At 42.8% G+C, this 25,435-nt stretch overlaps 1 protein-coding gene and 1 long non-coding RNA gene across 51 annotated transcripts in view; both read left to right on the top strand.

Annotated features, from left to right (window-relative positions):
- Positions 1-25,435, top strand: part of CLASP2 (cytoplasmic linker associated protein 2) — a 286,598-nt gene that overhangs the window by 239,678 nt on the left and 21,485 nt on the right. For 46 of the 50 annotated variants that reach the window (XM_065587152.1, XM_065587160.1, XM_065587162.1 and 43 more), the window contains 4 exons: positions 11,603-11,746; positions 17,689-17,795; positions 18,810-18,963; positions 21,204-21,432. In XM_065587152.1, coding sequence (XP_065443224.1) covers positions 11,603-11,746; positions 17,689-17,795; positions 18,810-18,963; positions 21,204-21,432 — 634 coding nt within the window. The remainder of the gene's footprint in view (positions 1-11,602; positions 11,747-17,688; positions 17,796-18,809; positions 18,964-21,203; positions 21,433-25,435) is intronic. The other 4 variants (XM_065587154.1, XM_065587157.1, XM_065587165.1 and 1 more) reach the window with 1 other exon arrangement.
- On the top strand, positions 9-10,787 carry LOC135981955 (uncharacterized). Its single transcript, XR_010599176.1, has 2 exons — positions 9-2,786; positions 4,337-10,787. It is a non-coding gene; the product is annotated as an uncharacterized LOC135981955 (long non-coding RNA).

The raw sequence follows: 25,435 nt of genomic DNA, 5'->3' as shown, positions 1-25,435 counted from the left end.
TATGTCCATTCATGCTAAAATATGTAGTTAGTCTTTCAGGGTTTTCCTTCCGTAGTTTTTAAAGCTGAAACTTATTCTGATCCTCCTATCAGGGTTAGGAGGTATTTGTATGTGGGTTGTTACCATATTCCTAACTAATGCTTTAACAAAAAAATGTCTTAGGGTTTTGTAATTTAAGACAATTTTTCCAACAAAAGAGTCCTACAAAAATTTCTCTGTAGGTTCATTCTTTAAGGGTATGGAGAACCTACTCCATTTCACAATACACACATTAAATTAAAGCATGTAGTGTCAAAATAGATAAAATAAAGCCTTGGCTAGACTAAGATAAAGCTGTTTTTTTTTTTTTTTAATATTTGAACTTAAATGTTATAACTAATACAATTTAAAGCTCTAGACAGTGCAAGTTATATTTTAGCTGGTTGGGATGAACCTATCTTAGGGTAAAATGAATACTATTGTTTAAAACACTTTGTATGACAGTTAAATTTACTTAAGTGGCCTTCTCTAGACAGCTTTAACTAATATTACTCCAACAAGGGCCACCTTCTGTCCCAGTAATAATACATTGATCACAGGAGGGGTGAGTAAGAAACTAAAATTATAGTTCATCTGGTTGGATGTTTGCATCTGGTTTTGCACATTCTTTATATTTGACAAAAAGATTTAAGGAGTAATTGTTGAGTTGGTGACAATAGGAAGCTGACATTTTAATAAAACTACTACTTTGGCATCAAAGAACTCTTCATACAGAAGCTAGTGTTTGCTGTGGAAAACTAAAATACACATTCTACAGAGATTTTTTGCAGGAAGTGAGAGGGGGTTATGTTTCCCAGTAAAAAATGGATTAAAAAGAAGAGATTTGGTTTTCACTAACAGATTATTATTCTGTGTTGTTTATCTTTTTGGGTCATCCCTTTTTTGTTGAGATTTTATGCCAACTTCCCACCACCAGGCTTTAGAGACTTCTCTGACCACTCCTTTGACAGCTTCTCCCTCCCTTAGAACTTTTCACCTCTCTCTCTCTCTTTTTGTCTTTTGCTGGGGAGACATAATCTAATCACATGATTACAATTATCTGTTCTTTGCTGAACATTTGTAGATCTGTCTCTGCTCGCTCTAGCTTGTTCTTCATGGCGGATATATTACTAACCTACATTAAAATAATTTCTCCCAAACCTGCCCTTTTCTATTCCCATTAGCAACTCCACCATCATCCTTATCCCTCTGGCGCTGACTGTCTTAGTATCATTTTTCTAACATAAGTGTGTAAAAGTATACATATTTACAAAAAGAGCAGATTTCACAAAGTCTGTAAAAAGAAACTTTATTTGTTGTGTGCAAACAATAATTGGTGCTGAACTTTAAGAAATGTAGTGTGTTTCTCTGTGAACTGGATCATCATCATTTAGCAAGAAAATGGAAAGTAACTTTTTTTAAAAGGCAAGTATTGTTGTATTAATGTATAAGTTTGATATTCAATTATGTTCTTAATTTTGGTGTCCTCTTTCAATCATTCTCTCCACTTCTCCCCCCCTTTCCACTTACAGTAACTGCTGAATCCTGTTTTTTCTCAACTGCTCAAAAAGTCTATTATTCTTTGCTATTCCCATTGTTGATTCTTGTCCAAGGCTTTATCAACTCAACTGAGCTATCCCTACTTGCCTAACTCTAGCCTTATTGTCCATCAATCCATCCAGAACACTGCTCCCAAAATCATATACTTTGCCTGTTGCACCAGCCCTGACCAGACTCTTCTTCAGATCCCTTTTCTTAGCGTTCCTTGTCCTCCCAGATTATGCTGAAACTCCTAGTCCTTTGAGCTACTGAGAACAAGGCAATATTGAAAACTAAGGATGTGAGGGAGTCTAACAAAATGCTACTTCTTACTGGATAATCAGCTGAATTAAACTGCTCATTAAAATAGTGAGGAGGATCTCGTCAATCTACTCAGTCATCAAAATGTATAGCAGTATATGGCAAAAAGTTGGTCAAGCAGGTGTTCTCCAGACAAGCCCAATATTTTTTAACCATTAAGACTTCATTGAAGTTGCTTATCACACACACCCTGTTTTTTTTTAAACTAACTTTATAAAAGGGGAGGGAATCTTTTTAGTAAAAGTTGAGGTATTTGAATCATTTTCTAATTACGTATGATATATGCTGATATCCAGCAGTTGTTTTTAAATGAACTACATGTGAACCCTTTTTGTGTCTGTTACAGTTTTAAATATTTTTTCAAACATTTTCAGAAATTTATTCTCCTGTAACTTAGTTACACTATAACACTAGCTAGAGCCCGTTAAGGAACACTAATAATAAATAATAATCGGTTTGAAAACTTAACCCAAACCTATGAGTCCAAGGATGAAACGTACTAACCATGTGAAAAATACTTATGCTACCATACCCCCTGTAATTTAAAAGAAATAAAAATTGTTTTTGTCCTTTGTTTAATTGTAATAGATTGTCAGTCAACTTTCTTATTTATATACACTTTCAAGAGACCTTTGGCAAGGTTTCTCACAAGAGGCTACCAGAAAAACTAACTAGTCTTGGGGTGAGAGGCTAAATAGTACCGTGGGCAAAAATTATCTAAGAGACAGGGAAAAAAGTATGGTCAATTTTCTTCATGGTAAAAAGTTAACAATGGGCCTCAAGGTTCCCTATTAGTTCCAGTGTTTTAATATGGTTAGTAACGATCTAGAAAGAGTGTGTTTAAAAAAAATGAGGTAGCAAAAGTTGCAGATGACACAAAGTTAATCAGTTACTAAAGTCTAGAGAAGGTTGAATAGGGTTACCATACGTCCTCTTTTTCCCGGACATGTCCGGCTTTTCAGCAGTCAAACCCCCGTCCGGGGGGAATTGACAAAAAGCCGAACATGTCCGGGAAAATGGCGGCTCTGTTTAAGAGCCCGGCTGCCTGAACACTACCGGCTTCGGGCAGCCCCGTGCCTGGAGACCCTGCGCCGCCGGAGCCCGGGAGGGGAAGTGCCCGGCTGGGGGCGCAGGGTCTCCAGGCACGGGGCTGCCCGAAGCCTGTAGCTCTGGGGCAGCCCGGCTCTTAAATAGAGCCGGGAGGGCTGGAGCCGCCAGGGCTGTGTGTAACTGACCCAGTGTCAGTTACACAGCCCCAGCCGCTGGAGGCTCTATTTAAGAACCGGGCTGCCCGAGAGCTACCGGCTTCGGGCAGCCCCGTGCCTGGAGACCCTGCGCCGCCGGAGCCCGGGAGGGGAAGTGCCCGGCTGGGGGCGCAGAGTCTCCAGGCACGGGGCTGCCCGAAGCCGGTAGCTCTCGGGCAGCCCGGTTCTTAAATAGAGCCGCGAGGGCTGGAGCCGCCGGGGCTGTGTGTAACTGACACAGTGTCAGTTACACAGAGCCCCGGAGGCTGGAGGCTCTGTTTAAGAGCCGGGCTGCCCCAGAGCTACCGGCTTCAGGCAGCCCTGTGCCTGGAGACCCTGCGCCGCCGGAGCCCGGGAGGGGAAGTGCCCGGCTGGGGGCGCAGGGTCCGGAGGCACGGGGGCTGCCCGAAGCCGGTAGCGCTTGGGCAGCCCGGCTCTTAAACAGAGCCTCCAGCCGCCGGGGCTCTGTGTAACTGACACTGTGTCAGTTATACAGAGCCAAAGAGGAGAAAAGCCTCCAGCTGCAGGGGCTCTGTGTAAGTGACCCAGTGTCAGTTACACAGAGCCCCAGCCGCTGGAGGCTCTGTTTAAGAACCGGGCTGCCCGAGAGCTACCGGCTTCGGGCAGCCCCCTTGCCTCCGGACCCTGCGCCCCCAGCCGGGCACTTCCCCTCCCGGGCTCCGGCGGCGCAGGGTCCGGAGGCACGGGGGCTGCCCGAAGCCGGTAGCGCTGGGGCAGCCCGGCTCTTAGAGCCTAAGAGGAGCAGAGCTTCCAGCTGCGGGGGCTCTGCTCCTCTTTGGCTCTGTGTAACTTATACAGTCTAAGTTACGCAGAGCCCCGGAGGGGAAGTGCCCGGCTGGGGGCACAGGGTCCGGAGGCATAGGGGCTGCCCAAAGCCCGAGCGCTACCGGCTTCACGGTTTGCTGGGCAGCCTCCAGACCCTGCACCCCCGGCTGGGCACTTCCCCTCCCGGGCACCAGCTGCGCTGGGGAAGCGCCAGCTGGGGGCGCAGGGTCTGGAGGCTGCCCGGGAAACCGTGATGCTGGTAGCACTGGGGCAGCCCTTTCCCCCTGGCTGGGAGTGGGAGGGAGGAGGGGGCGGAGTTAGGGTGGGGGAAGGGGCGGAGTTGGGCGGGGCTAGGGGTGGGGAAATGGGCGGGGCCATGACCCGTGGAGGGTCCTCTTTTTTTATTTATGAGATATGGTAACCCTAAGGTTGAAGAACTTAATAGTGTGACTTAACGAAGTTCGATGAATGGACAACATGATGGCAAATGAAGTTCAGTGTTAACAAATGCAAAGCAGTGCACACTGGCGGGAAAACGTAAACTACTTTTACACCTCACTAGGTTCCAAATTAACAGTATCAACACAAGAAAGGGACTGGGAATCATTAAGTAAAGCTTAATGAAGACTTCTGTGTAATGTGCAGCTGTGGTCAAAAAAGCAATCATTATGTTAGGGTGCATAAGGAATGGCATGTTGAATAATATGGAAAATACTATAATGCCATGATACAAATCAGTAGTACAGCCTGATCTGGAATACTGTGTGCCATTCTGGTCACCCCTTCTCATAAAGGATATTGCAGAATTATAAGGGGTTCAGAGAAGGGTAACAAATTGTTACAGATATGGATAAATTCCTATGAAGAGAGTGAAAAAAAATTGGGATGAAAGAAAGAGATGAATGGGGGCATATGATAAAAGCAGCTGGTAAAACATTCTATTATTAAAGATTCCCAACATTTCCTGTTCCAACACCCTGTTTTCAGTTGCTTATAAATTTGCCAAGCTTTGAGTGTTTAGACTGAAATTTTACATGCTGGGTGTCTTCCTCGGGCTGAATATTTTTGGGAAAATTCAGCCAAAACTGTTCAGCCATTTCCAAGAATGAGATAATGCAGTAATACATTTTGCCCCTGTTAAAAATTTCTGGTGACCATTTCTTTGAACAACATTAGTGTCCAGGGGCTTTGGAGCAGGGGCTTGAAATTTGGCAGTGGCATTTGTTTGTGTCAGGGATATGCCTTTTGCCGTCCCTGTGAAAATCTGCCCAAATTTGGCCAAGCTATAAGCCTTTAAAAATTGTAGTTTGCACATGACTGATTTTGGCAGCTAAAATCTCCAAAGATTCCATCCTTGCTGAGCATGCTCAAGCAACTCACAGCTGCTAGTGCTCACCAGACTGAGCATGCACCATCCTCACAGAAAGAGAATGTGCTCCAGCGCAGGGCTGTGGGGGTTTAAAAGGACTTTTCTTGTAATTGCTGCTCCCAGGTGGTCCATGCCAGGGTGGTGTTGGGCATTAGAATCAAGAGCAGAGATGTCACAGCTTGGTTGGATGCCCAGCTTTAGACTCTGTGATCTGATATGCTGAAGTGCTGAGCAAACACAGCAATGATTAATTCAGTGGAAAGCTGTGTTTTGAACATATAAAGTGCTTAATACTGTGAAAAATCAGGTCCTAGTCATCTCCGATTGGGGCCCCAAAATTAGTGGTAACTTTTTACCTTAATCTTGTTGCCTCAGCTCCCCATCTGTAAAGTGGGAGTAATACCCCCTCATCTCAAAGGAGTGTTGTGAAGTTAAAATTGTTTATGTGAAGCACTCATCACTATAGTATCTAAGTGCCATAGAAAAGCTCATGAGGAAATGAATAATTCTGTCTTGAGAACAATTTGAATAGTGTGCGGTAAAGGCATGGGGCCACACATTGAGCAATGAATAAAAAGCAAAATATTGAATAGCTCCTCATTAAGTGAGCACTATCCATCATGTGTACTGAATGAGGCATGGGCCTTGTGGAAAAAATAGTATGTGATCATGTAAATAAAGATTGTGTCATAATACATGCGCACTGTGGGGCGGAATTAAGCTTGTGCTGGCATTTCCCTACTTTTGAGTACTTGACTTTGTAACGCTGATGTTCTTTTAACATAGTTTTTTGTGTGTAACGTATAATAAGAAATGGCATAGAGAGAGTAGATTGGGACCTTCTGCCCTCGGTCTCTTAGCACAAGAATAAGAGGACATTAAATTAAACTAAAAAGTACTAAATTTAAAAAATGCTAAAAGAAATGCTTTTTCATTCAGCATGTAATAAGCCAGTAATACTCATTGCCACAAGATGTTGAGGCCAGATCTGAGAGAGATTCAAAGAGCTTAAAAAGTATGCATTGGATGAATAGACTATAAGGTGGATAGAAAGCTGGCTAGATCATCATGCTCAACAGGTAGTGATCAACGGCTCGATGTCTAAGTTGGCAGCCGGTATCAAGCGGAGTGCCCCAAGGGTCGGTCCTGGGGCCAGTTTTGTTCAGCATCTTCATTAATGATCTGGATGATGGGATGGATTGCACCCTCAGCAAGTTCGCGTATGACACTAAACTGCAGGGAGAGGTAGATATGCTGGTGGGTAGGGATAGGGTCCAGAGTGACCTAGACAAATTGGAGGATTGGGCCAAAAGAAATCTGATGCGGTTCAACAAGGACAAGTGCAGGGTCCTGCACTTAAGACGGAACTATCCTATGCACTGCTACAGGCTGGGGACCGATTGGCTAAGCAGAAGTTCTGCAAAAAAGGATCTGGGGATTACAGTGGACGAGAAGCTGGATATGAGTCAGCAGTGTGCCCTTGTTGCCAAGAATGCTAACGACATATTGGGCTGCATGAGTAGGAGCATTGCCAGCAGATTGAGGGAAGTGATTATTCCCCTCTATTCGGCACCGGTGAGGCCACATCTGGAGTATTGCGTCCAGTTTTGGGCCCCCCTCTACAGAAAGGATGTGGACAAATTGGAGAGAGTCCAGTGGAGAGCAAGGGAAATAATTAGGGGGCTGGGGCACATGACTTATGAGGAAAGGCTGAGGGAATTGCGCTTATTAGTCTGCAGAAGAGAAGAGTGAGGGGGGATTTCATAGCCGCCTTCAACTACCTGAAGGGGGGTTCAAAAGAAGATGGAGCTAGGCTGTACTCAGTGGTGGCAGATAACAGAACAAGGAGCAATGGTCTCAAGTTGCAGTATGGGAGGTCTAGGTTGGATATTAGGAAAAACTATTTCACTAGGAGGGTGGTGAAGCACTGGAATGGATTACCGAGGGAGGTGGTGGAATCTCTATCCTTAATGATTTTTAAGGCCTGGCTTGACAAAGCCCTGGCTGGGATGATTTAGTTGGGGTTGGTCCCGCTTTGAGCAGGGGGTTGGACTAGATGACTTCCTGAGATCTCTTTCACCCCTAATCTTCTATGATTCTATGACTTGGGCATTTATATGGATAACAAGAATATCCAGAATTATTACATTTAATGCTAACACATTTTGGAAGGAATAAAATGAATAGAAAAAGATATTTAAACACTATATTTGGCAAGTTTCACTAGTATTTTTCAAAGACTATATTTGCAAGAGTAGTTTGACACACAGTATATTTGTCAAATAAATTATTTGGCAAATACCAGTGAATGCAAATACAATATAGTAACTCCTCACTTAAAGTCGTCCCGGTTAATGTTGTTTCGTTGTTACGTTGCTGATCAATTAGGGAACATGCTCGTTTAAAGTTGCACAGTGCTCCCTTATAACGTTGTTTGGCAGCCGCCTGCTTTGTCCACTGCTTGCAGGAAGAGCAGGCCGTTGCAGCTACCTAGTGGGGGCTTGGAACCAGGGTGGACAGATAGCCCAGTGGCGTAGCCAGGTGGAGGGAACGGGGAGCAATAAAAAAAAAGGTGCCACCAGCTGCGGTGCTTTTACTCACCCGGCGGCACTCTGGGTCTTCGGCGGTGGGCCCTTCACTCGCTCCAGGTATCTTCGGCGGCACTGAAGGTCCCACTGCCGAAATGCCACTAAAGACCCGGAGCGAGTGAAGGTCGTGCTGCAGAAGACCCGGAGTGCCGCCAGGTGAGTAAAAACAAAGCGCTGCAGCGGGTGCCCTCTTTTTTTATCGCTCCCCCGGGTGAGTACAAAGGCTCCAGGAAATTGACAAGGCGCCACTTGTGCTCAGTGGTGAGCAGCTGCTCCCCCCCTTAGCTACACTACTGCGACAGCCCCCCATCAGCTCCCCTCTCCCCTAAATTCCCTGTGCAGCAGCAGCTCAGCAGACTACCAATTGCCGGCAGTTCAGTTGTCCCCCTCCTCTTCCCTCCCCAAGTGCTGCTCCTGCCCTCTGCCTTGGAGATGCTCCCGGGAGCCTCCTGCTTGCTGTGCAGGGGAGGGGGGGGAAGAAGGGGACTAATGTCCGGGTGTCCCCCCCCAACTTCTGTCTCCCCTCCCTTTCCGCTTACTCCTTCTCCATATAGAGCAGGGGGGAGACACCACAGGGCTCAGGACAGAGAGAGATGGCCACAGCTGCTGTCTCAACTTCCTGATCTTTTTAAAGGCAATGACTTAGAGTGTGGTGTCAGCGTACTTAAAAGGGCAATGCACATCTCTTTCTCTCTCTCTCTCTCTCTCCGACACACAAGGTGTGTCTCTCTGTCTGCCAGGCTGTCTCCCCTCCCTCCATTTGTGCTGCCTTGTAGAGTGTGAGGCTACATTAACAACGTTAACCCTTGAGGGCTGAGCCGAATGCTAATTCATTATTTAGCAGTAAGGCATTCCCTGGGAAGTATCCCACCCTCCTCCTTCACCACCTCAACCAAGCTTCACAATCATCATTGTAGTATACAGTATTAAATTGTTTGTTTAAAATGTATACTGTGTGTGTGTGTGTGTGTGTGTGTGTGTGTACATTATAGTTTTTTGTCTGGTGGGGAAAAAAACTTCCCTGGAACCTAACACCCCCCTCTCCATTTACATTAATTCTTATGGGGAAATTGGATTTGCTTAACATTGTTTTGCTTAGTCACATTTTTCAGGAACATAACTACACCGTTAAGCAAGGAGTAACTGTAATATCTCCAAGTATTGTTCAGCAAGCCTACTTTTTTCATCACACCTGTTTTGATTCCCGTTTTATTTCCCTTCCTGGTTAAACTTCGCTTTTTCTTATTATAATAGATCATACTGTCTCTAATCTTGAGTTATCTTTATTGTTTACTTTTTTTCCTCCGCAACAGTCTCTCTCCCTTTAACTATACTGTGTTCTTTACCTCCTCGTCAGTATTTTTCTCTCACCACTTTTCTTCTGCTTCTCCCTGCAGAATCTTCCTACAGTATTTCTCTGTTCTGACTTCTCATGTCTGACATTTTCAAACATCTACTAGCCACAAACTAATGCAAAACAGTATGTAAACCAAAATAATGATATGTGCATCAATCTATAGCCAGCCTGAAACAATAGTTGCAAGAGGGTTGTGAATTAGCCCAAATCATTTAAAGGCATAGTTTACTATGAAGCAAAATAATGACGAATTAAACATCAAAATTGATAACTGTTTGTTTGGTGGTCAAAGCATGTAAGAAAAAAATAGACAATCACATTATGAAAATCTGCTGGGAATGTAGCTCCACCTGAGACACCAAAATAAAACTTCATTTATGGGCAGACCTTGGGAATCCCATTTTTATTTCCCAATTTGACCCCCAATTATAGGAACATGTTGACACGTGCTACTAATCAAAATCGCCTACAATTTCAAAATAAAATGTGCATAATTAGAAGCCGCAATACCTCGAGATGCCAGGATTTGAGCCTTATTGTGATGGGCTCTGTACAAGTATAAAATACAGTTCTACCCCAGAAAGCTTAGATTGTAAATCATTTTGAATGATGCCTTGGGATAAGGGCTTAAAATACAACAGAGAAGAGAGAGAAGATAAGAGTGACAGTAATAACACAAGGTTACATATAAGATTAGCTACAGGTACAATCTGGGAACTTTAGCCGTTCTGGGGGGATTTATGTCTCAACTGGCAAAGAGATCAATGAATCACTTTTAGCCCTGTATTTGTAAGTTTAACCAGTTAGGAGTTGATGAATCTGTCAATTTCCCTTTGGTTTTTATTAACTCAAATTGCATTGAAGTGAAGAGACTAGGACAGAAAGGAGAAAGAGGTTTCAACATGTAGCCACTCACCAGGGAAGAACAGTTGTTCACAGCAAATTTATGTTTAACATTTTAATATTTTACTTAATTACATTTAAACACAAACATGAATATGTGCTGATGTATGTTTTCAGTGTTAGCTTTCCACTTAATTTAAAGTTGCTACAGTTTGTTACTCTGGAGAGAAAAAGAGAGAAATAAATATCTGAAAGAATTTTCTAAATTACTTGTTTAAATATTTTGGTACTTAAGCAAATGGTCTATCATTTTTTCAAGCATTAGACACTGGTTCTGTCCAGTGCATGGCAGACCTTGTTGGTGAGCTGCTAGATATAAGTGATTAATCTGGAATCAGTTTCATACCAGAAGGAAAGTATTAAATAAGTCCGTGTAATTCAACAATATCCTGTCTTTCATTGATACGTGACTGGTTCTTGCCACACTGACAAACCTTTTGGCCTCTCACTGACTAAATTGTGTAAATGATACTAAATCAGCTAAAACAGCTAACAAATACACTGCATAGATAATTACATTCTACTGTCATTAAAGAGCTGTGCTTTTGATACAAGTCAAGGAAAACAATTTTAAAACACCAGTTTAAAAACAAGTATTTACCTCGTAAAGGAGGGGAGGATCTATAAATTGTCTAACAAATAAAAACTTAAAATCAGAAAAATTATGCAGCAAGCCAGAAGCTCTAATATTAATACTTCAAATTTTACTTTTCATCTTCAAAGTGTTTTGCAATCTGCTAAATTAATTCTTAAGACATTTACCTCACAAGGTTATTGTTCATATTTTATAGATAAGGGAAACTGAAGAAGAAAGAGGTTAAATGACTCCCCATATGGTCTTGGGGGAGTTGGTATAAGTTAAAGACCTATGATCAGACCTCAGAATTATGCCTACTGTTCTCCAGCTAAACAAATCTATTTGCTAAATTTTAAAATAAAAAATAAGGATTCTCAGTTGATAAACTTGTGGGTCACAACCCACCTGAGAGCTCACCAGAAAGTTTCTGGGGAAGAGGCAGGTGTAGCAAGTTCGGGTACCATCATGTCTGAGGTATTCTGCTAAATATGAGTCTTCCGTCATTTGGAAACGATTCTGTTTTAATGCCAAAATCACTTAAGTCGTCATGCCATTTTCTTTGTCATTTCATTTGTCTGTTGTTGTTAGCACAAAGCACTCTGGGAGAATATCTCAAAATAACTTGTTGCTAGGAGGATCATGGGAGATAAAAGGGTGAGGATTCCTAACCAGGGTGTGACCAGCAAATGTCCATTGTTTGTTTTTTAATCATGTCTGCTGATACCTTTATTCTTGAAGTTTTTATATAATTAAAATAGGAAATCAGCATTGCATTTCTGCTATCTTTTTTGATTACTCCTTTCTCTGGAATCCTTACTGGTAAAATAAAGCCGTTTTCAATATCTAACATTTTTAAAACAAACATTCACATATAGTTTTCATTAATTTTTTTTGCTCTAGGCTGCACAGTCAGTGCTGATTGCCCTTTTTGAACTAAATACCCCAGAGTTCACAATGTTACTGGGTGCTTTACCAAAAACATTTCAGGATGGAGCAACAAAGCTTCTCCACAACCATCTCCGGAATACGGGCAATGGTGGTCAGGTATTTACACTTATTCTTTTGCTCTGAAGTTACTGATACATACTTTCATCTTCATCTTAATATAGGTTGTTCTTCGTCAAGGGCTTGCTCATGTCAGTTCCAAGTAGGTATGTGCGCACTGCGTGTACGGTCATTGAAAGGCTTTCCCCTAGCCATACCCGTCGGTCGGCTGTGGAGCCCACTGGAGTCATGCCTTCATCATGGTGTATATAGGTCCCTGCCAACCCGCCGTCTCTTCAGTTCCTTCTTACCACCCATGACAGTCACTGGAGCTGCTTTCTTCTCAATCCCCTAGTGGTCTTTCTCTTTGTACCTGTAAATAGGTAACTTAGTGTTAATTGGTGTTTCATGTAGTTTTTATGGTTAGATATGTTTCTGTTGGGGTTTCCCCCACTTCGTTCTTCTCCTGGGGACTGGGGCATGCCAGAAGCTGTGCGGGTCCTGCCAGAAGCCTATGCCAAGGGGTGACCCCCACGATTCTTGCTTAAAGTGCTTGGGGGAGGCCCACCAGACAGACAGGTACAAGATCTGCCAAGGTTCCGCCCAAGAACCAAAAAAAGAGACTTTAGGTTAAAACTACTCCTCATAGTCAGCTCTCCATCCTCAGCCGGCACAGCCCATGTCGGACCCAAAAATCTAAGGAGGCAAAAAGGTGGACCTCTTTGGCCGAAAGATCTACTCTGACAGAGGGCTTCAGCTTCGGATTGCCAACCAGCAGGCGGTCCTCAGCCTCTACAATTTCAATTCTTGGAATACTCGGACTAAGTTTAAAGCGTTGCTTCCAGCTGAATCCCAGTCAGAGTTTAGGGCCATCATCGAAGAGGGCAAGGTTATAGCAAGGACCTCATTTTATGCTACACTTGACTCAGCGGACTCGGCAACCCGCACGATGTTGACCAGTATAGCCATGCGAAGGAGCTCATGGCTGCAGGCTTCTCGCCTTCGGGCTTTAGGCATGAGGTCCAACAAACAATTCAGGACTTGTCCTTCGATGGAGCAGGGCTGTTCTTGGAGCAAACGGACTCTAAGCTCCACAGTCTCAAAGACTCGCAAGCGACATTAAAATCTCTGACTCCATATACCAGCCCCACAAAGGAAGCATTTCAAACCTCCGCCTCCCCCATGCTTCTCCCCTACTCATCCTAGACAGGATTACAACAGGAAGCAGGGCAAAAATAGTAGGAGGAGGCCACCTCAGCCCTTGTCCACCCAGAGCCAGGGCTTGGTGAGGCAGTCTTCTGGCCCCAAGCAAAACTTTTGAAGGTGCCCCTCGGGGTGATGCACCAGGTAAAATCCCAGATCCTTTCCTCCATTTCATGAACTGTCTATCCCATTTCTACCATGCCTGGGCCTAGATCACCTTGGATCAATGTGTCTTATTCATGGTCGAATTGGAATAGTTTCTCAAATTCTGTTCCATCCCTCCCATCCCTCTTCAGGGACCCTTCTCACGAGCAACTTCTCATACAGGAGTTACAAACGCTCCTAGAAGCTGGAACAGTAGAGGAGGTCCCTCAGGATTTCTGGGGCAAGGGGTTTTATTCCCGATATTTCCGAATCCCGAAGTCCAAGGGCAGGCTCAGGCCTATTCTAGACCTGCGAAACCTTAACAGATTCATGACAAAGTTGAAGTTCTGCATGGTCTCCCTGGCTTCCGTTATCCCGTCCTTGGATCTGGAGGACTGGTACGCCACCCTCAACTTGAAGGACACATACTTTCATGTGGCGATAGTCCTGTCCCACAGGCGGTTCCTCCACTTTGTGGTCAGCACCACCCATTATCAGTTTACAGTTCTCGCCTTCGGGCTATCAGCGGCCCCTGGAGTGTTGACAAATGCATGTTGGTCATAGATGCCTTCTTGAGGAGGCGACAGATACTAGTATTCCCATACCTAGACGACTTGCTAATCAAGTTCCTCACCAGAGCTCAGGTAGAGGAGCATGTGAACCTGGTACGGTCAACTTTTGACAGGCTCAGGCTGATACTGAATGTGACACAGTCAAGTCTAACCCGCACTCAGAGGATAGAGTTCATTGGCGCTTTCCTAGACTCAGGTCAAGCCAAAGCAGTCCCTCTGGAATTGCGTTTTCTGACCATAGGTGACATTAGGGGGCTTACAATGATACCCCACTACTACAGTGTGAAATTGCCTGAAGCTGCTCGGTCCATACGACCGCTTGTACGTATGTAGCTCAGCATGCGAGACACTGACTGTACAGGCCTGGCTGGCCTCAGTATACAGGCCAAACCAAGAGCGCCTACATACGATAGTCACTCTTCCTCCTCCGGTTATCAAGTCCCTCCTGTGGGGGTTCAACCCACAAGCGGTGTGTGAAGAAGGGGCTCCGACCCTTGCTGTCTCTAGTCACGGAGGCATTGGAAATGGATGGGGGGGCACATCTAGGAAGACTCAGGACTCAAGGTCTCTGGTTCCAGGCAGAACTTTTGCTGCACATCGTCAGGTTCCTAAGAGCGGTTCGCCTTGCTTGCCAGACGTTCCAAACCCATCTGGAGGGCAGATGTGTATCGGTATTGACCGACAATACAACAGCGATGTTCTGTATAAACAGACAGGGTGGTGCTCACTTCTCTCCCCTATGCCAGGAAGCTCTCAAACTGTGGGACTTCTGCATTGCTCACTTGATACATCTAAAGGCATCGTATGTTCCGGGCTCTCAGAATGAGCTGGCTGATCATCTCAGCAGGTCCTTTCACAATCACGAGTAGTCCCTCCATCCGGATGTTGTGATCAACATCTTACGATGCTGGGGGTTTCCCCAGATAGACTGGTTCTCAACAAGGCACAGCAGGAAGTGTCAGCAATTCTATTCCTTCCTGAATCACAGCCTGGGCTCGCTCATGGATGCTTTTCCCCTCCCTTAGAAGGATCACCTGCTGTATGCATTCCCGCCCTTCCCACTTGTACACAAGGTCCTGCAAAAAGTCAGACGAGAGGGAGCATCAATGATCTTAATAGCACCAGTGTCGCCACGTCAACACTGGTTCACCCTGCTCCTAGGCCTGTCGGTGGACACGCCCATAACCTCGCCCCTGTTCCCGGTCTTGATCACGCAGGACCACAGCCGCCTCCAGCATCCCAATCTAGAATCTTTCTATCTCCATGACTAAACCCCTTGGAGCTCACGTTCCCAGACCTTGTTAGGGAGGTTGTTCTTTGGCAGTAGGAAACCAATAAGAGCCACTTATTTGGCTAAGTGGAAGAGATTCTCTATTTGGTCATTACAAAAGGACACTCCACCTTTACAGTCATCAGTCCCCTTTATCCTGGACTATTTATAACATCCGAAACTGCAGAGCCTGTCAGTGTCATCAGTAAAGGTGCACCTGGCCGCTATCTCAGTTTTCCATCCTGATTCGGCTGGCCGGTCGGTTTTCGCTAGCCCTATGGTTGGCTGCTTCCTCAAAGGACTAGATAGACTGTACCCTCAAGACAACCAGTCCCCCCCATGGGATCTCAACCTGGTACTCTCAAGACTCATGGGTCCTCCCTTTGAACCCCTAGCAACATGATCTCTTCTCTCCCTCTCCTGGAAAGTAGTGTTCTTGGTGGCTATAACTTCAGCCAGGAGGGTGTCTGAGCTTAAGGCTTTAACTTCTGAGCCCCCATATACTGTCTTCTGTAAGGACAAGGTGCAGTTGCGTCCCACCCACCTTTTCTCCCAAAGGTAGTTTCACAATTGAACCAGGATATATTTCTTCCAGTGTTCTTTCCTAAGCCGCATGCTAGCAACTGGGAACGAATGTTCTACTCCTTGGATGTCAGGCAAGTGTTAGCCTTTTACATCAAAAGAATTAAGCCATTTGGGAAATCAACGCAACTCTTCATTGCGATTGCAAAGCGAAAGAAGGGGCTTCCAGTCTCATCCCAAAGAATCTCTTAATGGATCATGGTCTGCATCAGGGCATGCTACGACCTGGCAAAGATGCTTGCCCCCGCGCTGATGGCATATTCCACAGGGGCCAGGCATCCTCAGTGGTGTTCCTGGCACAAGTCCCTATTCAAGATATCTGCAGGGCAGCGATGTGGTCATCGATCCACACCTTTACATTGCACTGCACCATTACGCAGCAGGCCAGAGACGATGCCGCATTTGGCAGAACAGTGCTGCAGTCTGCGACCCACTGAGATCCGAGCCCTCCTCCTAGGAGATGCTTGGGAGTCACCTACTTGGAATCGACATGAGCAAGCACTTGAAGAAAAAACAGTTAGCTACCTTCTCTTAACTGTTGTTCTTTGAGATGTTGGTCATGTCCATTCCAAGTAGCATCTGCCTGCCCCTCTGTCAGAGTACTCCGAAGAAACTGAAGAGGCGGTGGGTCAGCAGGGACCTATATACACCGCCTGAAGGTGCAGCTCCAGCAAGCTCCACAGCCAACCCGATGGATACTGCTAGGGGAAACTCCTTCTGACGGCTGCGCACACGGCACGCGCACACCTTCTTGGAATGGACATGAGCAACACATCTCGAAGAACAGATACGTGAAGGTAGGTAACTGGGTTTTTTTTATTATTATTTTTAGTTTGGTTTTATTTATTTTCAAGGGACTTCTAATTAGGAGTCTCCCCTAATTTATAGTTAACAATGTTCTTATTTGAAAAAGAGGATGTATATATGTATTTCAAAAAGTTGAGAATTCTCAGCATTATTACTTTTAAGTAAACTAATCATGTTAGCTCTTGGTGCTCTTAACTTTCACAAACAGTAATATATCTCATGCCTATTTCTTTAGTTTCTGAAATTACTTATATCTAGCTAGGTTTCAGAGAGGTAGCCGTGATAGTCTGTATCAGCAAAAACAACGAGGAATCCTTGTGGCACCTTAGAGGGTAACAAATTTATTTGGGCATAAGCTTTTGTGGGCTAAAACTCACTTCATCAGATGCATGGAGTGGAAAATACAGTAGAGAGGTATAAATATACAGCATATGAAAAGATGGGAGATGCCTTGTCAATGCTAACGAACCAATTCAATTAAGGTGGAAGTGGGTTATTCTCAACAGTTGAGAAGAAGGGGTGGAAATCACTTTTGAAGTGCTAATGAAGCCAGTGTACTCAAGGTAGCCCATTTCAAACAGTTAACAAGAAGGTGTGAGTATCAGCAGTGGGAAATTAGTTTTTTTGTTGAAGAATTGCCACTTTTAAGTCTGTTGTTGAGTGTCCAGGGAGATTGAAGTGTTCTCCTACTGGTTTTTTAATGTTATAATTCCTGATGTCAGATTTGTGTCCATTTATTCTTTTGCATAGAGACTGTCTAGTTTGACCAAGGTACATGGCAGAGGGGCATTGCTGGCACATGATGGCATATATCCCTGGACACTCAATAACAGACTTAAAAGTGGCAATTCTTCAACAACAAAACAGACTCCCATGAGAAATTGCAAATTAATTCCAGTTCTGCAAACTGGACACCATCAAATTAGGCCTGAATAAAGACTGGGAGTGGATGGGTCACTACAAAAACTAATTTCCCCCTGCTGATACTGTGACCTTCTTGTTAACTATTTGAAATGGGCCACCATGATTACATTGGCCTCATTCGAACTCATTAGAACTACAAAAGTGATTACAACCCCTTCTTGTCAACTGTTAAGACTAGCCCACTTCCACTTTAATTGAATTGGCTTGTTAGCACTGACACCCCCCCCACACACACACTTGGTAAGGCAACTCCCATCTTTTCATATGCTGTGTATTTATACCTCTCTACTGTATTTTCCACTCCATGCATCTGATGAAGTGGGTTTTAGCCCACAAAAGCTTATGCCCAAATAATTTTGTTAGTCTCTAAGGTGCCACATGGACTCCTTGTTGTTTTTATGTAGCTAGCTAATCTCAGAACTTTTCTGGTGTTAAAAACTAAATATAACATCAATTTAAAAGGAAATGTTATTTTTTACTAGAATATCATTTTTTCATAGGGGTCAATGGGAAGTCCTTTAACAAGACCTACGCCACGTTCACCAGCCAGTTGGTCCAGTCCTCTCACTTCCCCAACTAATACATCACAGAATACTTTGTCACCAAGGTAATATAAGGCTACATTATAACTTTACATGATAACTTGGTGTTATGGGGTTTTTATGTGTTCTCCTGAATTCCAACCCCCTCAAAAAGTGCAGAAAGAACTTTACCCAAGTTAAATCAACCACTGGATACTTAGAATAATCACTTACTAAAAACTATTAACTAGGACAGGGGTCGGCAACCTTTCAGAAGTGCTGTGCCAAGTCTTCATTTATTCACTCTAATTTAAGGTTTCGCGTGTCAGTAATACATTTTAACGTTTTTAGAAGGTCTCTTTCTATAAGTCTATAATATATAACTAAACTATTGCTGTATGTAAAGTAAAAAAAGCTTTTTAAAATGTTTAAGAAGCTTCATTTAAAATTAAATTAAAATGCAGAGCCCCCCAGACCAGTGGCCAGGACCAGAGCAGTGTGAGTGCCACTGAAAATCAGCTCGCGTGCCGCCTTCGACACACATGCCATAGGTTGCCTACCCCTGAACTAGGACCGATCTCCAGACAACGTAACATTTTGGAGGGTAAAAGGAAGTAACCAATGAAATGCTCTACAGCTTAACTGCCATTTCTACCATTCTAGAGGATTTCATAGGTCATGTTTTTGATGGTGATGGATTTAGTAGTTTGAAGTTTTAAATGTTAAAATTGTAGGCAAGTTCACTATAATAGTTTATTTTATATTTAATAGAGAAACTGTGCAGAAGCTCAAGGCATTAATACTTTCAGCAGTAGAGAGTGGAGCAACAGTCTGCTTCTGCTGTTCCTAAGCTCCTCCTGCTGCTGTTCCTAAATAAGCAGACCCCTTGTTGGCCATCCAGTTCCACCACTTAAAGTCCCAAGTATCAGTCATTGATGGTCTCCTTAACAAAGGAAGGTGGGGTGCCATTGAAAGGCAGCCACCACAGCTCCCACAGGAGTGTGGTTCCACTCCTGTGGCCCCACTCCTCAGTAAAATAATAGTCAGAAAATAAATTGAACCTTTTTATCCCCTTCTTCCATGTTTCCCTGGATCTACAGTGCATTCGATTATGACACGGAAAACATGAATTCTGAAGATATTTATAGTTCTCTTCGTGGCGTCACTGAAGCCATTCAGAACTTCAGTTTCCGTAGTCAGGAAGATATGAATGAGCCTGTGAAACGGGATTCCAAAAAGGACGATGGTGATTCAGTGAGTGTTTGAATGACAACGCGAGGAGCTGATTAAGTACAGCTGAATTGTCTCTTTAAATGGATTTGTATATCAAGGGTAAAATTTTCAGAGCACCTAAGTACCATTTTCAAAAGTGCCATAGGCCTTTAGAATCTTAAATGCCTATTCATGCCTATCAACCTTTTGAAAATGGGACTGAGGCTCCTTAAGTCACTTAGGTGCTTTTGAAAATTGTATTCCTAGTCTTAAAGTAAAATAACCTGTTTATGTTAGAGAGGTCAAATTCTAATTACAAAAAGCCATGCTGCTAATCAAGTCTATATAGAATGCCAGCACTTTAAATCCTGTTGGACTATGGCTTTAGTTTTAACTTGCAGCTGCTTATTGGTGTTACCTGTTTTAGACTAAACAATCTGCTTTATATTCTTGCTGTTGTACTGGAGGGAGACTGTATGATTTCTGTCCCCGAATAATATCATTTGAATGAAATATGTACTTCATGAAATCTCTTTCAAAGAGCAAAACTTTGAGTAAAAATAATTCTAGACACCTTTTGATGTGTGTTCAAACAAGTTCAAACAAATGTTTTATAGTGTCTAAAAGCTGTGGGCAAAACTTTCAAACTTGGGTATCTATGGTTCTAAAAATCACAACACAACAGAAAATCAGGCCAATTATTTAGGTGTTTAAATATGGATTTAAATACCTAACTTTAAGCTTCCTCTATGAAAACATTGGTGTTTTGTGTTCAGTTCGAACACCTAAGTCCTTTTTAGGCAATGTTCATACGCACCATTTGAGAGGAAAGCTAAGGTTTCTGAGGGCTCATCTAAATAAACACTTAGTTCACAGAAAGTAGCATTTAAATCTAGTGTGCTGTGCACTAGGGGTTTGTTTGGACCCTACTTTTGTGCACTAAAAGTTCCCTAGGGCAGTGGTTCTCAAACCTTTTTCTCGCAGACCACTTGAAAATTGCTAAGGGTCTCGGCAGACCACTTAAAGATCTTTCCAAATGTTGTTTGTACCGTTAGCTAATTATTGTAGAGAGCTTTGGATAAAAGCGCTATATAAGAAAAAACTGTATTATTATGTTTTTTTGTTCTACAAATAAAAGCGTAAAACTCATATTTTAATATCAGTAGTCTTACCTTTCTAATGCAATGGATGTGCCCTCTCTCCCCAGCCATGGCAGCCCCGAGCTGGGGCTGGGAAGGAGGGGGGGGGTCTCTCCCTCTCTCCCCCACCGCAGCAACAACACCCCCCCCCCCCCCCCCCCCGCTGAGGCTGGGAAGGAGGGCCATCTCTCCCCGGCAGCCCTGGAGCTGTAGAAAGTCGCCTCTTTCTCTGGCCGCCGCAACCCTGCACATCCCAAATTCCCCCACCCCACCCCTTCTTCTCACACCACTGCCCCCTCCCACCTACCCCCCTATTCCCCAAGGCCACCACCTCACCAAACATGTGCGTCTTCTCCAGGGTCCAGGCACCTAATTAATGTAGCCATGCCTGCATGGCTCCACTAATTAGGTGGGTCTCTCTTCTTTCTCTTGTGTGTGGCCTTCCAGACGCGCATCTTAGAGGGAACTATCCACGGACCACCTGAATGGAGCTCGTGGACCACTGGTGGTCCACGGACCACAGTTTGAGAACCACTGTTCTAGGGTGCTCAATGCATGGCAGCAGGGTTCAGGGGGACACTTAGTGAACGGCACAGTAGTATAGGGTAGATTTACAACTCAGCCTGCTGCTTACTAAGTGTTCATTTACACAAGCCGTAAGTGTTGAGAAACAATGAGCCAATTTCAGATGTTAGTTGGTATTCTGTGGCACCCATGGAACCTTGCAAACTTTGTAGCTTGTCTTTAGGATTGTCTACATGAGAATTTAGCACACAGCAATTTAGGGTGTGCATTTACAGCCCACTGCCTACTCTGTACAACTCCCACATGTGGACACTGTTACTGTGTGCGAAGAGGGCCGTCATGCGCTTTAGCTTAACCCTTTAAAGAAATGGATTTTAAAGTATACTAAAAGCTAAGCCACCCAAGAGCACTTTTAGTGCACAATAGGAATCTCCACAAAGGAATTAGTGTAGAGTAGCTAGAGTGCGGTAAATTTACACGTAGCTTGCTGCACACTAACTTTCCTGTGTAGACCAGACTATTATTTGCTCTGTTAACCTAAGAGGAATAGTGAACTAAAAAGTGACTGAGATATTAAATATGTTTATGGGGAGGGGTGTTTTTATTTTTTCCTGGCAGATTTGCAGTGGCTCTGGAATAGCGGATCTGAGAGCAGGAGGTGGAGCAATTGATACAGGCCGAACAGCTCTTGATAACAAAACATCATTACTTAATACAATGCCTCCCCACTCTTCTCCACGTTCACGAGATTATAACCCATACAATTACTCGGATAGTATCAGTTCTTTTAACAAATCTGCTTTGAAAGAAGCTATGTTTGATGATGATGCAGAGCAATTTCCTGAAGGTAAGTTCTAGATTACATTCTTTGTTGGAGGGGAAATCGTAAGATTTGTCTCCATGTGTTGCGTAGTCATTAAGGTTTTCATGTCATAAATAGAGGCTAAACTAAATTAGCTAGACATACATGTATGTGAAGGAACCGGACTGCTGATGCAATAAATCATGTTTTTGGACTAGGTTTATTGAATAGCAAATCCTATCTGAGTAATGTGAAAAGCAAGCAGTGTTACAAAAGCTATCAGACAGAATTCCAATGTAATGGAATACTCCAGTATTAATATTCTTCCTCATAAATACAAAGTTACAGGAAAAGTAAGAGAATTGCTAACTGTAGCATATACTATATCTTTGGGCTTAGGTTGTAGTAAGTATATTTTAGTGCATGACAGTCAAAAAGAAAAAATATTTGTAGTTATGTTGCTTTAGCTAATTTTTTTCAATTGGTCAAGAGAAAAAAGATCTTTGTGAATTACATAATGAAAAAAGAAACTGGGTAAAACTAGTTTTGGCTACAGATGAAAGATAATAGTACAGAGTTTTGGTAGTGAAATATTTTGATTTGAAACATAGTCGGAGGTATTTTGTGTTGACTAAACATTTTTTTAAATGCATGTGCTGAAAAGGTGGCTGCGCTCAGACCATGTCGACATAGATATTCAGCTTGCTGCTTTATAATCTTTTTCGGTATATTTTCTTGTAATGTTTATAACCAAATGTTTTATTTTGCATTTGTTTCCTTCTCTCATTCTTTCTTGCTCATTTTTCTTCCCTAATTCTGTAGTTTATAATAACATTTTCTATAGATATGGTGCTGGCTGTAGCTCCATTGTGAACTTTATGCTCCCAATTATCAACTGGTCTGAATTGAGGCAAAACACTGATGACCAGCTGAGGATCTGGCCCCACATTCTTGAAACAAAAAGATGATGACCACTAAGATAGCACCATACTGAGAGTTTGGTTTGAAGTATGTCCATAGGTAGCAGTGTCCCCAGGATTATGCAGCACTGCTTTGTCTACCTAGCCCTCTCTCAATCACTACTCTTTCATCTATTGCAATCAGTCTAGTATCCTCTGTGTTATTGATATTGATATTGTATTCGATTTATTTTCCATTACCCCCAGATATTCAGTGTGTTGAAGTTGCTTGGATTGGAGGGAATGGTGGTTTAACAACTGGATAGGGAACAGTTGTGGCTTTTGGTATTCCATTGCAGGTTAGAATATGCACAACTAAATGGTAGATGGGCAAAAACAGTGGATTGTGGACCAGTGGAGAGATTCCTCTTTAAATAAAGGAGAAGGAAGCTTGTAGAACCTGTACTAGTGTCTGGCAAACAATCTTTACTGTCCTACCACAGTAGGCACTTAAGGCACTTGAGGCACTTAAGTAAAATGATAAATTATTTGAATTACTCTTTCATTTCGATAAGTACCTCATGTTCATTAAAAATACATTTATAAAAGGTTTTAAAGTCTAATTCTAATGGTGTTTACCTTATAATAATACTGCTATCCATGCTCAGAAACAAATTCAAGTATATAGAAAAGTGATTTTGTTCATGATGAAATGATATCATATTAAGTTGAATACACAGATTTGTAATGAAGTCTTAACTTTTCACTTTTCTTTAACATAGAGCATACACCAGCAAAAGGCCCCTAGCCTCTTGACACTCCCAATTGTACCTGCTTTACACCTTACTGAAAATCTCAAGGAAACCTTTTAAAATATGATGGCAATGCAGAAAAACTGGAAGGGGGGATTGTTGCTGTATTGCTTCAGTAGATAGTGAATATTTTGAAATGAGTATTCAGTTATAGTCTAATCTTTATTATGTCATTAAGAGCAGTTCTTATTAGAGACTGATGAGAAGGGATTTCTTGCTTCTGTCTCAACTGTAGTTCGGGTATTAAACAATGGTTTGCCATAGGAACTAACTGAAAGAAAACAATACACTCTCTGGCATTGTTTGTATTCAGATTTAGTAATTGCACTCAGAGTGAGATTTATGAGATTCTCTACTTGAAAAATTAACTTATATTCAGCTTTTCTTGAAACGTCACCATTTATATAGCTAGTTGTCAGCATTAACAGCCACTGTCAGTTAGTTTTCAGTTATTTTATGTAAGATAAAAAGATGCGATAGTTACTGGATCTAACCTAAGTGCACTTCTAGTTATTGACATAGCTTTTTACCAAGTTATGGTTGGGGTGAGTAAATGACCAATGTTTGTGTTTTACTATTTATTTAGGAAGTTTTAACATCTTTACATATCATTGATATGTAAACATAAGAAATGAAATGTTAATCATTACAACTCTTAGCTTTTCATTTTGATAACATTATGCAGTAATGTAATAATTACTCCTGGGGGATTCTGCACCAAAAAATTCAACGTATTTTATTTGTCAAAATAATGCAATATAATCACACCAGTTTCAATTATTTTGGTAATGTATTTAAACTACAATACAGAAAACGTCACAATAACTATTCATCATTTCCTAAACACAAGAAAGTTAAGTTTACAAACACTTGGTAATTAATACCCTGCATTCAAGTTATAATCCTGGATTTTCATTTAAATTACATTACAGAACACCACAGAGGGGAAAAAAAATAAGAAGAATGTCATTTTAAATTGCTCAGACTTTCACACATGAAAGTCATACAGTTTTGCTAATCATTGTCCTGGACTTGACTGGGTACTTTGGGAAGTGCTTGCTTCTGATTGTCCTGATATTTTATTGACTGCTTGGTAAATGTTTTATTTGTCCTCAAAGTCTTTTTTTTTTTTTTTTTTTTTTTAAATGGGTAAGTAAAACAAATCCTGAGCTGTAATCTAACCCCATTGTGCCAATTTGGCACAGGAAAAATGTGAGAAAGTACATAGGTCTTCCTAGCTGATTCCCTTACTGTCATTTATAAGGCTTTACATCACTGTGGCAATGTAGGAGCCTTAAAACTTTTTACAGGTTTTATGCTCCTGGGGGAATTGACTAAGAATGGGAACAGTTAACTTACAATAGGAACATAAACACTGTTACTATGCAGGCGGGCTGCTACATTTCTGACTCAGAGAATGAGATCAATTAGCTAGCAGGCAGGCTGCTACTTTTTTGGCTCCTGGAAAGAGCCTTCCTCCTGCATAATAAAAAGACCTACCCCTGCACGCCCCTGGTGAGCCGCAGCAGCGAGCAAGAGGGACAGAGTCTATCTTGCTTGTTGGCAGGGACACACGCCCACCTCTGCCCCCTGACGGATATCATCTCCCCCCACAGGCACGCATGCCCAGCCCCTCTCCCCCTGCAGTGATTTGCAACTCTGAGACTGCTCTAGGCACGCTGGAACAGACGCGCTGCCTGGGCTGCTGGGGAAGAGGCGCGTGTTGTGTCCTCCCCCCTGCAGATTTTCATTTTTCTGCACAGGGGACACAGAAATATGCGGGCCATATGAATTCTGCACCGAGTAAAAATAATCAAATCTCTCTATTTAGCAGAGTGTTATCATATTACAGTGTGAACATCCTTTACCACCAAGGACATGGTGTTTCTGGTGATTTTAGTAAATTGAATGAAACTACTGACTTTACTTGTATTGATCATTCCAGCCTGTCTGTCAAACATTAGTATTCCAAAAAATTGGACAGGCATGCTGGATTTGTTTTTAGCATAACATAAGAATGGCCATACTGGGTCAGACCAATAGTCCATCTAGCTCAGTATCCTGTTTTCCGACAGTGACCAATGCAAGATGCTTCAGAGAGAATGAACAGGACATGGCAATCAAGTGATCCATCACCTGTTGTCCACTCCCAGCATCAGGTAGTCGGAGGCATAAGGACACCCAGAGTAGGGAGTTGCATCCCTGGCCATCTTAGGACTATCAATGGCTATTAGCTGTCCTCCATGAACTTATCTAATTCTTTTTTTAACCCAGTTATACTTTTGGTCTTTTCAGCATCCCATGGCAATGAGTTCAACGGGTTGACTGTGCATTTTG

This window comes from Chrysemys picta, chromosome 2 (assembly GCF_011386835.1).
Source record: "Chrysemys picta bellii isolate R12L10 chromosome 2, ASM1138683v2, whole genome shotgun sequence".
NCBI classification, from domain to species: domain Eukaryota; kingdom Metazoa; phylum Chordata; order Testudines; family Emydidae; genus Chrysemys; species Chrysemys picta.
This window is presented reverse-complemented; position numbering and strand designations above follow the sequence as displayed.